This window comes from Scomber scombrus, chromosome 6, assembly GCF_963691925.1.
Source record: "Scomber scombrus chromosome 6, fScoSco1.1, whole genome shotgun sequence".
NCBI classification, from domain to species: Eukaryota; Metazoa; Chordata; class Actinopteri; order Scombriformes; family Scombridae; genus Scomber; species Scomber scombrus.
In genome coordinates, this window is record NC_084975.1 from 6,237,216 (window position 1) to 6,254,509 (window position 17,294).

Sequence of the window (17,294 nt, forward strand, 5' to 3'; positions counted from 1 at the left end):
TGACGAGACACGGTTGCCTTTTTTTAAGCCACCTTAATCTGGTTTAGGGGGCATCGGTTCCTTTTGCGAGACTACATTATTGCTCTTTGAACTTCCATTTCTCAAAAAGACACTCTTTGCCCCTCATTACTTTTGAAAAATGTAGTACAGGTGCATTTTCTTTTGTGCCTTTGAACCTACCTCATAATGCCTGTGCAAAATTAATAAAAAAGAAAAAGAAGGTCTGCATCACTGGCTTCAATCCCCCCCCTCTGCTGAGAGAGATGTTTTGGCTCTGCATGCTGACAACCAAACATGCAGCGTGGGTACATGAATATATGGCACAGGTGTTGCAGCTGCAGAACAGATGCTGTTCCCATGCATTTTTAATCACGTCTGCCCCTCTTGTCCAACAGCAGGAACAGGGTAACTGCTGGAGCCTGGAGTCGGAGAAACTAGCTGTGCCCCCTCTCTACCTTGATGAATAAGTAAACACATTGAGCCAGGCAGAGATGCAGTCAGTAAAACTCCCAGCTGGAAGCAAGAAGATTTGCTTTCTTCTGGTAGAAATGCTGTTTACTCACTGATGATTCCACAGCTCCCTCCCTCTGAACTCTATTAACATTTTCCTCTGAGTCTGGATCCATGCATCAACTTTAATTCTGGTCAGGAGATTGCATTTCAGTGCCTCATTCAAACCCCCAGCAGCCCTTCAGTAAAGCAAGCAGAAATGTCTGCTCAGCACAGACGTATGGCTGTTAAAAGTTGTGTGTTTTTAAGGTTTTATTCGAGTATCTCTCTTTTCTTTCAATGAATAATTTATTAAGGCTTCCTGGTTGTCTGGCGGTTAAGACGCACACCACGAAACCGCAACGTCCAGCAGGGCATCATTGTGTCATCATATTAACACCATTAAAAAATCAATGAAAGATGAACTTTAAAGGATAAGTCTGGCAATTTTCCACATTATTGTCAACAATTCTAATGTTCAGAGTCAAACCCAACAATGAACTCATCCTAATTACAAGTATTGTGTGTTTATCCAAAGCCCGATATATTTGATTCCTCTAAAGACCACGTGTATGAGCCATATCGCTGCATTGGGTGACATCATTCTTCACCCCCGTAAATAGTGGCTACTGTAGTATACTGTAATTATTTTAGATAAACAACAAAATAACAACCATTCAATGTTCAAAAGGGTGCAGGATGAAGTAAGGAACTTTTCTAGTCCTACCTCTTTTTTCTTTATCTGGCTTTTCAGCTAAAGAGTCAGATAAAAGTAGAGAGCAAACAAAGCTGAAAACAAGAGAAGCACAATAAGACTTGTCATAAGGTCGCCTGAAATACAACTCCAAATGAATGACAATGTGTAAATATACATCTGTTAAACAACATGTTTGCCTTAATAACTTTAAAGGTGATAATATGTCAACATTGCGTGTACCGCTTGTTGCCAAGTGGCAAAAAAAGAAAAATCAATTAGTTCAGCTTTACTCACAGAAAGTGATTCTGACATGAACTGTGTCCCAATTAGTCAAACCATTAGAGCAATTGTTTGCAAAGATTGTAAATTTATTTTTATTGACTGTGAAACTGTGGAAGATATATTTTTAAACCTCCTCATCATAATAATGAAAACTCAGAGCAGGGATGACATTATTTCACTGGCTGTGAACCACTTGAGGCCAGAGTGGACTGAGACTTCCTATAAAGTTGTTTTTGAACTGTGTCCAAGCTGCTCTCAAATATACTGTACTAACTATACTCAATATTGTCACCTGCTCTCCTCAGTCTATACATGATGACCTTTCTAAAAAGTTAGGAGAGTGTAAGACTGAATGTATGATGGATGAGGATATTCTTATCAACCATCTGTAAACTAATGAGCTAGTAGTCCTGTCTCCTTGTAGTGCTGGTTTACAGCAACAATGCAGAGTCTGCTCAAGATATAGTGAGCAGTATGACATTAAATTTAACTCTAAGCGCTAAATGTGGTGAACAACGTGAGATATTTGGGTCACATCATGACAAATTATCTAAATGATGATGACATGTAGCACCATTTTTGACAAGTCAATACGCGGGCATTCAAATTTCTTATATGTACAGATGATGTTAAAATAGCCCCTGTTAGAGCCTACTGTACTCTTCTCTATATATAGATATAGTAACATAACGTAAGGCATTTTCAATCTTTCTCAAGTGCAATTCAAATGTTTATGACTAATTTAACGCTTGTGTATGTTAGCGTTAACTTAATTAAATAGATTTTGGGTGGTAGATTAGAAAGAGCTTCTTCAGTTTACTTTAATGTCCATTCAAAGAAGAAAAAAACAAAGAAGTAGGACCCCTGAATACCGCCATCAAACTTCACTGTGCAGCGTATCAATCCGCCTAATCTAAACTATCCTAAACACTACAGATAATCTACATGGTGTAATATATAGTGTGTTATATAATGTAATAATGTAATTTTATTTACAGATTAATGCGTTGATTAATTGATTCAAAGAGTTTAATGATGATGGTTTTAACTGAGCCTACACACAGCGACACGAGGTGTTTATTAGAATCACTGGAGCAAATGTTTGTATGTGTGAACTGCAATGATATCTCTCTGCTATTATTTTATATTTCATTACATTTATACTGATACGGACCTATGTGTCTGAAATAAAAGCTAAATTGAATTGAATTAACTCTTATCATTTTCACAGTATTTCATAAACCGTAACCATAAATCACAGAGTCTGTTTAATTTTATCTCCTTCTTATTTATTCAGAGATGAATCAAGTCGCGTTGACGACAGTGTAAAAAGACTCCACTGATAATAGACTCAAGGTTAAAGATTGGCTGTATGAATCTTTAGTGTGAATATTCATCATGTTTATCAGTTCAGCACAATAAATACAAATAAATGAATTTAAAAAGCTCATCGAATTAAATCACTGACAAACTGTGTACGAAAAGCACCGACACCTCATCAGTGACGCCCCATCAATAGCTTCCCCGCTGCCTGTTTCCCTGCCACACACTCAAAAACACACTCACACACCTGCTCAGCAGGGTCCATGTGGGTTCATACGCTGCCTGGATGTCAACAGGCAAATTAACAATAGTGTTTACCAAATGGCTTTGTTGTTCAACACACAGGCTTATTAAAATGGCATCTCATTACGGGCACTGAGTAGCCATTTTATGAGATTAATTGCATTTTTTGAAAGCACTTTCTCTTCATTATTATTCTGCGTTGCATATGGATTTGCTGAGACCGTAACAGCCCTACATATTCATATTGCAGGAAGCTTCGGTTGGGAAATGAGCCAAAGGCGGAGCTGTGTTAGTGTGCACACCAGCACTGAATTTCAAACACACGCTTTTCTCCTCTGGATGTGAAAATAGACCCAGTGTGTTTCCTGATAAATTCATGAAATGTCCATCACTATATTTCCCCACTGTCCACTCACACTCTTCACTGAGTGAATACATGTGCTGAGGTTCAAAGTTCAGTGTTGACTTTGGAAAGAACAAATATCACCTGCTGATAGACTTTTCTTTGAATTTTAGGCTTTCAGATTTTTTTTCCAAAGCTCAAAATGCAATCTATAAAGTCTTGTTTTGTCCCAACCAACAGGAAAACACTGGAAGCTGGAACTAAAATATTTCAGTGTTTTTTCTAAAAACATTACCCAAAGCAACTAATCAGTTATGAAAATAGTTGGCAATAAAAGTTCTGTTGATTGTAGAAAATGTATCACCTTTATTTCGTCGGTCAGAAACTGTTTTATTTATTTATTTTTACTTTTATAATTCTCCCTTCTGGCTTGGAACAAGGACATATGATTATTTACTTTATTTATTTACTTTATTTATACATGTGTGTTTGAGTTTAATAACCAAAATAAACGAAACTAATCGATTAATCGTCTAATTATAGCACCTCTAATGTTGACTTACAGTCGAAAAAACATCTCACCAAATGTCCCTTTTATTAGCTGTTCTGGGGTTTCTGATCATATCACATGAGCTTCGTTTGAAAATGTGATATATAACAAATAAATATCCACATTCACTGTTATACATCAAATCCCTTTTCTTCTTCAAGAAGTCTAACATGACACTGCTACACCATAGCGGCTCATGATGATAAATGCTTGGTAATAAGTAGACCCTTAGAAGCAAGTGAATCAGTGGCTACAGGAAAACTATGAATTATTATGATTGTGATATAATAATAATTATGATGATGGTGTAGTTTCAAGTTTTAGCTGTATGTGTTATTTTGGGGGGTTGGCTTTGAAATGGGTATGCATGTGTGTGTCTATATGAGAGTGTCTTTGTGGCCGTATATCAATCATAGTGTTTGTATGTGTTTAGTTCTCTTATCTGATGTTAATGTGATTGCTCTGAAAGTGAGGAAATAAATATTTTAAATGCAGTTTGATCAATAACATATTTGACATTTCAGAAATTCTTATAGAAAAGAATTTACGTCTATTGGAAACGTCTCAGAAACACATTGAGACTCAACAATGAACATTTCTTTATTGAACATAGATGGATAGACAAGATAGGAATGTAAATGGAGATGGAGAAGCAATTTATATTCAGAGCCAAATACCAGTAAGAGTTAATTAACCCTTACATAGTGTTCATATTCTGACTCATGCACCAATTCTCATACACCAATTCACATTCATACATTCCCCATCAGTCATTAATAAATGTTTGATAAATCCTTAATGAAGCTGTAAGAGAGTGAACAGAGTGTTCATCTATGGAGACTTTCACAATCACTATAATATGATACAGGAGAACATTTTATAGAATATGATTTTTGCATCTACAAAAATGTGTATCAGCTACACACAAAAAATGTATAATGATTTATTTTGTGTATTCTAGGTCACATTAGGAAAAGTGCACCTAAAATAAATGTGTATAGGGTGTTTTTACGGCTCTAAAATGTACAAATGGGTCAAATATGACCCTGAAAAATATGTAAGGGTTAATCTGGCTACAAGTTCAACTGTATAATGTTAAAAAAAATACCTATGGGGACCCAGGAAGAGTGGTTCCTACTACTTTTACATTACAATAGCCAATGGGGATCTAAATAATAAAACAAACAAACAAGCCCTCGTACTGATTTTTGATCATCATACTTGCTCATATTTTGACTCAATAGCTAAACTCAATTATAATGTCTCACTTTAAAACTAATTAAATAAACAAAAAGACTAACTGGACTCTTTTTTTAGAAGTGTCAGTATCAGCATACTAAATACTGTCTGTTCCCTCAAATAATTCACACAGTTTATTGAGCTTAAACTAAAAAAAACAGGCATAATAAGTGCTAAAGAGGCATCCTCATGTTTAAATGATGTGAAAATCTGTAATGCTTATAAAACACATCCCTAAATGTACTTTTGGTATTTTTTAGTACTTATGCTCATATTTTAATGTGGTAGTTTTGTTACTTCAGCAGCTGCAAACATCCAAATTCACCAGAACATGTTGCTGCAAAGCTGCCAAACAAATAGGCCAAGATATAAACTGACATATGAACAAAATGTTTAAAGTGTTGACGGCATGTCAACTGAGCTCTAATGCTCTTCTCCAGTAATGACTTAACTTCACTTTCATGCCAGTATTTCTCCAGCACTGAAGCAGTTTGGGGAGTTTTTGTTGCCTGGAGAGAAGTTATTGATTGAGTTTAGAGCATTTTCTTCTTCACTGTCAATTTTCACAGTTTCCCAGCTATTGAGCCAATAATTTTATCTTGTAAAAATGTGCTGTATGTCTCCCCTGGCTATGTATTCACCTCAATTTCACGACAGGGGAGAAACAGACATTATTATCATCGTTGCTTTCTTCTCTGGCAGTAAAAGAACTTTCAAAACCGTTTCACAGCATTGGAGAAAGTGTGGAGGCCTCATAAAGAACAGAGATCACACTTATAGATGTAATATCTGAAAAAGACAAGAGCCACTGATACTGATACCACTAGGATAGTGCTTTCCTTTTTAAAAATGTGCCTAATTGAACTATTACATAATATTTTAACATGCTTATATCATCGTGCAGCATCATCTCAGGGATGTGAACCTGCAGCCTTCTGGTAAAAACATCCTTTTTTTCAAGATGTAGGGAAACAGAATTTCAAAATGACAAAATACACAAACAAAAATGATAAATTAAGTTTAAAAAAGATTGATATATGTAATAAAATCAAGTCGAGACATAAATCATGAATTAAAACTCATCAACTAAAACTGTGGTGAAACAAATCTAAACTTTCAACATCCAGCAAAACTCCAAACATCAAAGTTCAGCTAAAACGTCAATGTGGGTTTGGAGGGAATTTTTTTTATTTTTTTTTAACTTAATGATACAGTTAGCAAATTAAACTTTGCTTTGGAAACTGCTTCATAATGCCGGCAACATATTTTGTTTAAACCTCCAGTACTTTCATGTTGAACATCTTAATCCAATCTGGTCATAATCCATTTATAATAATGGATCATTTGGATAATAATGGATCATGTGTCAGAATTATGTTTCTAGGAAAATACAAACAAATAAAAACCACCACAAAGAATTAGATTTGGAAACAAACCCAAAATTACCTGCAGTCACTACAGCAGAAACTGACAATTTATCACATGAGTTAGTGGCAAATTTGCTGGCAAACAGTTGCTTATTTATTTACACAACTATAACACTAATCTAAAGTTGTGTTATTGGCCAACTGGTGAATATTAAATCAAATATTCACTCTGCTTTAAGCTCATTTTTTGTATCTACCAATTCCTGAAATATTTGGCTCTGTAGCACCTAAAAAAAAATGACCCACTTTTAATATAAAAAAGTGATTATAGCAGCTTTAAATTTGAGTAAATACTGGACTCTTCTTCTCAAAGCTTCTCTGTTAAGTAAATGGATAACCTCAAAACTGCAGAGAAGTGAAAATAAAAACACATATTTCTATAAACTTTTATGGATCGAAAGCTTCCATCTAACTGTGACAACACAGTGTATGACTGCAACCTTTTACAGATTATCATTAACATAGTTTTAAAATAATCCAATCTCTTTAATGATCATGGTTGCAATTAAAGCGGCCCCCTGTGCCTTAAGCAGACATAATGCTCTACTTCTAAACAGCTCTGTGCAGCAGGACTGCGGTACATGTAAATTGCATCTGGAGTGTATTTACCTTTCAGGTCAAAGTCGAACATGAAAGGCTTTTGCAGTCCCAGTGGTGGTGACTGTAATGAGGATGGGTTCTCCTCAGCAGTCAGTGCTTTGACCCACATTAGCTCTTTGCCCGAGGCCTGCTGAGGCAGGATGGAGAAGGAGAATAATAGCTGGATATAGTGTCTGAGACGCACATTGTATATTAAATTATATTCACAGAGTTCCACAAGACTGTGTGAAGTTCATAAACTAGGAGGGAGTTTTAAAAAAAAGCCATTAACAGCCCTTGGCACAGATTCCCAAGCACATCTCAGCACTATGAAGATCTGCTCTAAGACAGCTGAAAAGTATCTCACTGTGGAGTCATTACCTTTATTATTGTTCAGATTGCAGCAGACTTTGAAATTTGAAGTGATTTGAAGCAGCATCACTCCCTCAGTCTGCTTTATTTGCTTTATTTCAAGGTGACACTTCTTGAAAAGACTCAATTTAAGGATGTTTTCAAAGCATGTAAAGATAAAACAGGGGAGAAAAACGTTGGAGGAATAGAAATCAATAATGCTTTTAAACCTACATTAACAGATTTTTCTGTCCACTTGCAGACAGAGGAAAAACATTGATATGTCATCTTTTAAGTTGATTTATTGAACTTGTTCACAAACACTTTCTTATTTCTACTTCCAGCATTTACAGAGTGACATTATCAACCATGTTTCTGTCCATGTGGTGAATTTTAAATCCAATATTTACTCTCTTTTAGCTTTTTTCTCTCTACTAACTCCTGAAATATCTGGTTCTTTAGCTGCTAAATGCTTCACTATACAGTATGTACTATAAAGAAAGTTTTCGCTATCAGGCACAAACTTTTAAAATTGTTATTTTTCAGAAACTAAAAAATACAATGGATCCAATGGATAAGTTGGATAAGTTAAATCACAAGCTCTTTGTAATACTTTTCATTGGTTATATGTCTGTAAACCATGTGTGTCATCCTGAACTAATGGGAGGATGACATCATTATCTTTTCTTTACTTTTCTTTTACAATCTTGTCTAAATTTGTTTGGTTTTATATTTCTTTTTCCTCTTTCTAGTGTGTTTTGTCCCTGTATGCTTTCAACATATATTGCTATATATTGTGGGTTTATATAACTGTATTGATTTTTTTCTGTGTTAATTGTGAACCCCAGGCAGAGTAGCTGTTGCCCAGCGCAATGGCTAATGGGGATCCTAATAAACTAAACTAAACGCCACAGACAGATGTAAAAAGTGGCCATTAGCTTTGATTTATGAAAAAATAAAAACAATATGGAGCTACCATGTTTCATTCCAACAGCGACGAAGTTCAACACACCCAGCAGATCGTTTCATTAGGCGGCTTCACTCTCATTTTGGTCGTCCAGATAAGCAGAAAACACGAAGCTGGCTGTCAACCATCTCAGTCAACTCTGGGTTGTTAATTATGAGCCACAGAATCAGAACCATGAATGAAGTAATTCATATGATAGGAGATGAAATTCTGTTTTAGAGACGACAAAAAGTCATATTCAACAAAGTCAAATGTAAAGCCTGTAATCAAACAACAGAGTACGAAGAAGTAGAAACACTAGAAATCATTTCCTTGTATTAAAAGTAGGCTAAGGTTCTGCAGGCTTAACTACAAAATGACTATTTTTTGCTATTTATTTGGATCATGAAGAAACCATCAGACTATGTCACATAAAGAAACTTAAAAGTAATGTCAGACTGTTTCTGCTACTGAAGCAAAGAGTGGAAAAAATGTATAATCACTGGAGCCAATTAACAGTGTGTGGATTGTTTTTCTAATAAAAGACAATCTTTCATCTTTATTTACAGTTACCATCACACAGTTGTCTCATTATTCTGAGCTGCACTGATGGAGTCAGAGTGTCTTCATGTCACCCACACTGTCAGCGGTCACTGCAGGGATAAAAATCAGCTTTGCACAATTAATATGCAGCTAAAATTATCATTATATCTTTAGTGTCGTAAAGGATCACTCCGTTTATTAGAAGCTCTGTTTTAAAGCCAGCATGGAAACAGAAAGCTCGGAACAATAAAATATTTCCACTAACATATTAAAATATTTATTACTCTTTATTACTTGTCCTGTAGGAATGATGACTCTTTATTTCCAGTGATCTGATTGCTTCAGATAAGATAAGATGTTCCTTAATTAGTTCCAAGATGGGGAAATTTACAATATTGCAGCAGCAAAGTGGACAGTTAAAAAAAAAGTATCATCAAATTTCAGGGTAAAAGACATTTGGGATGTTTTTACAGCTGTCAAATGTCAAAACAGTATTTAAGGGTTAAAAAAAAGACATGATAAATGTCTATTATTTGTCACCATTTAGCCCAATGAGTCACTCATATGTACTGTTATAAACCTCTCAGTATAATAGTGATGACGTTGTTCAATATTGGACCAGCTTTAAGCGTAGTGGTTATTCTCGAAAGTCAGTTTGGGAGGTTTCATCATTCATAGCTTGAATAGGGTCCAAACTGCATTAATCAGTATATTTATATTAACAATGGATTAAATGACTCATCATGACGAATCCAGAGGGAGTTATAACCCGACTCAGTTTACCCTTTTCAGCTCATTGTTTTGGTTTTCCAGCCCACAGCTGTCCTCTCACCTACCTTCACTTGCAGCATTTATTTTATTAAATTTCATTTTATTTTAATTGACGGAAGTGCTGCAGTTTTGTATCATACAGGAGTCACAGGAAGGAGTTCAGGCTAGGTAATTTTGTTCAAGTTCAGGGAAAGGTTTCAGTTTTGCTTAAATGCTGATAGAGTAAATATGTCTAGACTTGTGCTTTTTCTGTAGTCAACCAAAATGATTCGCTTTTAATTGTGTGCGCTATCATCCTTGGGTGCACTCCTTGAGAAGTGGCCTATTGAAACTGTTTTTCATATTTTGTCCTGTCCTGAGAGCGCTGACCTCCACCTGTGAAGCTCAGGAGATTCCCTTTACTCCACCATGACCATTAATTAGTTTTATCTCACTGTATTTGCTGAGAGCAGATATTACATTGCACAAGTGGAGGAAAACAATTGAAATACAGTTCAATTTGTGACTTGCCGGATATGTCAACTAACAATGTTTCCTCATTATGTTGATTTAAAAAAACATAATCTGGGCAAATTGAATTTGCTGTTGTAAATTACTAGTATCTAAACTTAATTTCCAGGAGACAGGGTTGTAAATGAATGCTACAAAGCTGAAAATACCACACTTTAATGCAGTTAGGGACGCTCTTCACACTGAAATACATACTGTATGCGGTTACATGTGTTCACAACCTCCTCCCAGTGGAGCATGATTCATCTTCAGTGGGTTTAGAGATGCATTCCCTCCTCTATTGGCATTTGAAGATGTCCTCTTGTAGTCAGATTGCAGTTTGTATGTGACTGAAATGTACTTAAGGTGTGTAGGAGCGGTAACTAAATGCTGTTTCTGATGGATTTCTTCACAGAGCCGGCAGCAGAAATAGCACATAAATAAAATACACTCACCACATTGTCAAAGTAAAGTAAATGGATTAACTACCTCAAATCATCTGTGTTCGATAATGTGAGCGAGCTGTCGTGCAGATGCATCGCAGTGGAGCCTTGCAGCGCTTTGTCTCTGCAACGAAAAATATCCCATCTATCTTTTTTACTTCTTAATTTATTCAGGGAAGGGTTTTGCTGAGCAGGCAGACCCTGCTTCAGCATTTCATACAGTTACACACATTCCCACCAGGGACCCTTCCAGTACAACCACAATCTTCCACTGGTGATGACTTTGCCCCTGCTACTGAAGCAAATGGGGATTAAGTGCCTTGCTGAAGGGCACCTTGATAGAAGTCGTTGAATTTAAAGCATTACTCGTTCATTTTCCACAATCAGACTTTCACAGCGGGTCCACTTATTGACTGTGAAACCCTCCAGTCACAAGCTTGTCTCTTCAAACTTGTGTTCAGGCTGCAGGCTTTCCATTTTCCAAATTACTGTTCGGATGTGGCATGCTCAGAGGGCTGTTAATCTTCATTTTAGGATCCATTACCAATACAAACTGACAGGGACAAGAATCACACCAGCAAAAGACATTTGTAACGGACTTGAGCCTGTCTTCTTTGCTTTGACCACATTTCAGCTGCGGTGTCTGTCTTTGTTACATCTTATCATCCTCAATACTAATACTGGATCAACCAAGCTGCCATGTAACTAACATCATTACAACTTTGGTTTATCATATTACTACACTAGCCATTAAAGATAGACGTAGTTAGGTTTAATATCACCCATTGGTTTGCACTGCAGCTGGTTTGAAGCCCAGGCAGGACCACGAGTTCAGGATCTTGCCTATCATGCTCTGGAAAACACCCCACTACCTCGAAGTGAAGCAAACACTACTTTACATGGAACATCAACCAGTGGACACTTGGGCTAAATTATGCTAACAAGGTATAATCAAGTAACATTACATTTACTGAGATATTGTGACAATGCTCCAAGTCCCAGAGAGAGCAGCCGGTGAGCCAACTGTCAATCAACACCCACATGGCAGACATCAAAGGTGTTACAAGTCTTCAGATCTTACCAATAATTTCCAAAATGACCACCAGTACATTTATTAGGAGGCCTGAATTTAAGAGATTGAAACCATAATGACTCATTGAAAAAAACATGATTGACATTTTATTTCTAGAGAGATGCTTACACTTTTTGAATGCGAGTCAATGGGAGCCAGCATCTAGTGGCCGACGGTGGTATTGCAACTTAAGACACTTCTAAAGTTACTTCTTGATACTAGCACATGACAGGGTAGTTAATTGCCAGAGCAATGTGTTGTTTTTTAAAATCTATTTCCAGTGGTTTATTGAAATGATATAATAAAAGATCAAGAAACTGCTCGTACTTTACTGTTATGTAGTTGAATGAAACAGAAAACACTTAAAACAAAACGAGCATGTCGTTATCAGGTTTTCAGTCCTCTGCATGAAGCTGTGAAGTTGCACCTTGGTGGGCACTGCTGGCATGTTTTTTTTAAGCTTTTATTCACAATGAATGGCATCCTGTGTTTGGTGTTTAAATGTCAGGATACCTCAGTCAAGGCTGCACTGATATTTTATGTGCTTTTTTTGTGCATTTATTCAATAGTGGAAGGTGCAGAGAGACAGGAAACAAGGACAAAGACAGTAGTGTGATATGAAATAAAGGTCTACCACCAGAATCAAACAATGGATGTTGCAATTATGCAAACTATTGCAAATTATTAACTCTGGCCCTTAAAATAATAATGGGATCCTTACACTGTGCATCATATCATTGTTTTTTTCCAAATGGTTTCATATGATGACATATTTATCATGTCACTTTCCTGTTTTTTCCCCTCTACTTTCAAGGGTTTTCAAGGCTTAAGATTAGGATAAGATTGGGGTGGTTAAAAGTAACCAATAATATAATATGTTTAGACTTAGGAAACTAACTAACACACTCGATTAATTACAATTTGAATGTTTATTTTAGTTATCTCCAAATCAGAATGCAAAGAAATGTGACAGTGTAGCTTTTTTCCTTCTTTACACTGACCAGAAAACATCACATTAAAATCAGATGTAAGCTGCCGGCAGCCAATTTAAGAGCATCACTACTACGTCCCCGTTAGGGAAGTTTAGAAAGTTTATCCTTCACATTGTCCTCAAGCTATTGTAAATCCTGGAAATATTAATGAAAGCAGAAATTGACTGAATCATCCTATTCAGCTTGACTTTGCTTACTTAACTTTCCATCCGAAAGGGTTACCTGTAGGCCACACTAATATTGAAGAATTTTTATGATTCCCTTTTTTCTGTGGAGGTAACATTTATAAAAACAAAAGCTTTCTCATTTCAGTTTTGGAGAGGCTGTGTACTAATGTGCACTATAGCAAAGAAAAATAACACACCTATAGAAACATATAACATTTTTAATTTAACACCGAAACTCATTGGCATTCACCTTTACCTGTTATTATTTTACTGGCTCTAATCTGAAATTACTTCAGTTGTAGAAATGAGCTTGCCGGGCACACACTGATAATTTGCTGAGGGGGGGGGGGGGGGGGGGGAGAAAAAAACAACTTGGCAGAGGCACATTTCCAACTAAAGCAAACAGACCCAACAAATGGCGCTTATTTATTCATAGACGTAACTTCATTTCCATATAAATGTACGTGACCTATGTGCGGCTTGTTTGTTGTTTAGATTCAGTCAGAGAAAGCAAACAAAAATCTAATTTCTTTGCAGTATTTTCTCTCGCAGAACAAGCATGTGGCCATTATTTCTCCTTGTTAGAGATTCTTTCATCGTCTCAATATCTGATTTTGCAGGCTGCTTTTTCAAATAATGGTGTGTGTGTGTGTGTGTGTGTGTGTGTGTGTGTGTGTGTGTGTGTGTGTGTGTGTGTGTGTGTGTGTGTGTGTGTGTGTGTGTGTGTGTGTGTGTGTGTGTGTGTGGATGTGTGTATTTGGAAGAGCTTTTTTTTGTCAGGACTTCCACAATATTGATTCACAGCTGCCATTGTGTTTCCACTTACTCTTGCCGCTGTGTCTCTCAGGTGCCACCGTGTAGTGTTTTTTTTTTTTTTTTTTTGGTGACAGAGACACAAAATGGCTTACTTCTCTAGCAGATGGCAGATGGTTTTCTCCTAAAATGGAACTCGAGCAATGAATAACACAATGAATAATAAGTTGTTTATTGAGTTATTGGGCCCGGCGGCACACAAGCCTATGCCGAAATTGTCCCTGTCACTGGGGAGCTCACGGTTTCTCACATCGAAAGCTGCGTTTTTGTCTTATCAGAATTAGGGAGGGTGCCATGGGATGAGTTTTATTTTTGGGGGGGGGGGTTTTAGATGAGGTGCCAAATAGGACAGATAGTGAGCAGGGTAATTCTTTTTATTTAAAACAGTCAACATCAGGAGTAAACAGGGCTGAGATCATTTGTTTTCTATCATGAGATTCCACTGGTGTTTATTGAGTTTTAAAACATCATCTGCCTCATGTGTCAAGCTTTCAACTACTGTGCACAATATGAACAGATGACTGACTTTTTCCCCCCTGAGTGGGTAGATTAACTAAATAAATGATCCATTTAGGCAATCATTTTCCTTAATCCAATGATAAACCTGAAAATGAGCAGCCTTCTGTATCTGTATGTCGGTGCCGTCGGCCACATCTGTCATACTCAGTAGCTCATCATTATCCAATGAAAGATAAATTTACATCCAGCACATTGTGGCTGATACGTTATGGCTTTAACTATTATTTCAGTTAAAGCTGCACCAATCAATATTTTTATAATAACAATGGATTGAATGACTCTGTGTACTGTGAAAGGAGTCACATGCAGTGATGAACCCACAAAGAATTATCAATTGACTGCAGCGCTTTTAAACATTTTGGCATCTTTTATTGTTTTGGTTTTATGGCCGACAACTTTACTGTTTTGGTTCACACTTAGCATTCATGTCACCATTGTTTTCAGGCACAGCAGGCAGCTGTTTTTAGCATGAAAATCTATTTAAAAAAAACACTGGACACTACTTTCTCAGCACCAAATGGCAGACAGGCAAATTTAGATACCTGCTGCTGAGCATAGTGAAGCAGCTAAAGAGACAGATATGTCTCCCAGGGGTCAGTGGAGACTAAAACAGAGCTAAAAGGAGTGTATGGTGGACTTACATTTGTCAGGTGGCTAGAAAAATAATTACAAATAAATGATAATGTCACTGTGACTACTAAATGCATAATGACTTCTATGCAAGCACATCATTATAAGGTAATAATATGTTGATGTACTGATGTACTGGCTTTTGCTGCCCCCAAGTGGCCAAAAATGTTTTATTTTGTAGCTTTAAAGATTAATTTAAATACTTTTTTGATTAAATAAGGAATTATTTAGTCAGTAAAAACTTGTTAATGTTTGTTTTGTCAGATCAACGCACCAAGGCCAAAAAGATACTTGAATACAACAATAAAAATAAGAGTAAAGAAGCAAATTTTCATATTTGAATCTTCAGGACTTTTGCTTGATCAGTGGCTTAAATGAAAAATAGATTATCAAATTAATCAAAGTCATTGATTAATCGACAAATTGCTGCAACATTATGATTCATACATGGCATCTTTCAGGACTTTTTGTTTCAGAGAGTTGAGGCTGTCCTTTCACTTATTCTATTCACAGACATCTATCTCTAATCCTTATTATCACTGTCGTAACCCAAATGTCTACAAGGGATTGGAATTTTAAAAAGTTTGCCATATGGGCAAGATCTCATCATTTTTTATTTGCTTTTAATGACCAACTTCCTTTATCTCTGATTTCTTGCAGTGAGAGACGTGATCATGAGGCTAATGTGGAAGTCCGTGGACAAGATGAGGTGTTTCAGGAAACGCTCCATGTTTCCATTCCTCGGTTTCCTCATCACCTTCCTGCTGTTTTTCAACCTTTACATGGATGACGGATATGTGCTAGTGAGTTTCTCGCCTAAGATAATTTGATATTTCAGTATCAGAGCATCCAGCCTTTGTCAAGTACAACACTTCATATTTTACTTTAAAATACTGCTGAACATGTTCTCACAGGTGTTTTTGTTTTTAATATTTTAGGAGGCTGAAAAAAGACAGTTGGGAGAGACACTGATGCATCCTGCAAACTCTGAGAGATACATCCACACTTTCAGAGATCTGTCCAACTTCTCTGGGGCCGTAAATGTGACATATCGCTACCTTGCGGGAATTCCTTTACCACGCAAAAGTAGGTATTTCTACCAGGAAGATACTAGTTTGATGTTAGTTTTTTAGGTCTGAATTATATTTTACTGCTTGCAACAAGAAATATTTTAGCATGTTCCACCCTGAGGAGACTTACGTGATTTGTTTTCACAGAGTATCTTACCATTGGGCTTTCATCTGTCAAGAGGAAAAAGGGGACCTACCTTCTGGAGACAATCAAATCCATCTTTGATCAGTCCAGTTATGAGGAACTGAAAGAGATTGTGGTTGTAGTCCATCTGGCAGACTTTGACCTGGTCTGGTGTGAGAACCTGGTGCAAGAAATCACCAGGAAGTTTGCCCACCACATAATAGCTGGACGCCTCCTGGTGATCCAGGCTCCGGAGGAATACTATCCATCTCTGGATGGTTTGAAAAGGAACTACAACGACCCGGAGGACAGAGTCCGTTTCCGCTCTAAGCAGAACGTAGACTACGCTTTCCTCCTCAACTTCTGCACAAACCTCTCTCATTTCTACATGATGCTAGAAGACGACGTCCGCTGCTCCAGGAACTTCCTGACAGCGCTGAAGAAGGTGATCACCTCCAGAGAAGGTTCCTACTGGGTGATGCTGGAGTTCTCCAAGCTGGGCTACATTGGGAAGCTGTACCACTCCAGAGACCTGCCACGTCTGGCTCATTTCCTCCTCATGTTCTACCAGGAAATGCCTTGCGACTGGCTCCTCATCCACTTCAGGGGTCTACTGGCCCAGAAGGACGTGATCCGCTTCAAGCCCTCACTGTTCCAGCACATGGGCTACTACTCCTCTTATAAAGGAGCAGAGAACAAGCTGAAGGACGACGACTTCGAGGAGGACTCCATAGACATTCCTGACAACCCTCCTGCCAACCTTTACACAAACATTAACGTCTTTGAAAACTATGACGCCACCAAGGCTTATAGTAGTATTGTTGATGAGTATTTCTGGGGGAAACCTCCTTGCACTGGAGATTTCTTTGTCATAATCTTTAACAAATCAACAAAAATCAGCAAAATTAAAATTGTTACAGGTACTGATGATCGGCAGAACGACATTCTTCACCACGGAGCCCTGGAAGTCGGACAGAAGTCTGTGGAAACTAAACAGGGAAGGCAGTGTACATCATACATAACACTGGGAGAATTTAAAGGGGGAAACATTGAGGTTACCAATGTGGACCACAAGATCGGCTTTGACATCGAGTGCGTGCGAATTGTCATCACTGCCAATCAGAAAGAGTGGCTCATTATAAGAACTATCAGTTTATGGACCACACAGCCAGTGAGTCAATTAAAGAAGTAA

The 17,294-nt window shown here is 37.2% G+C and overlaps 1 protein-coding gene across 1 annotated transcript; it reads left to right on the forward strand.

Annotated features, from left to right (window-relative positions):
* The first annotated feature begins 15,573 nt into the window (after positions 1-15,573).
* On the forward strand, positions 15,574-17,294 carry LOC133982301 (alpha-1,3-mannosyl-glycoprotein 4-beta-N-acetylglucosaminyltransferase C-like). Its single transcript, XM_062421281.1, has 3 exons — positions 15,574-15,711; positions 15,847-15,994; positions 16,126-17,294. Exons 1-3 carry the CDS (start codon positions 15,583-15,585, stop codon positions 17,292-17,294), a joined length of 1,446 nt encoding a protein of 481 aa, XP_062277265.1. The 5' UTR covers positions 15,574-15,582.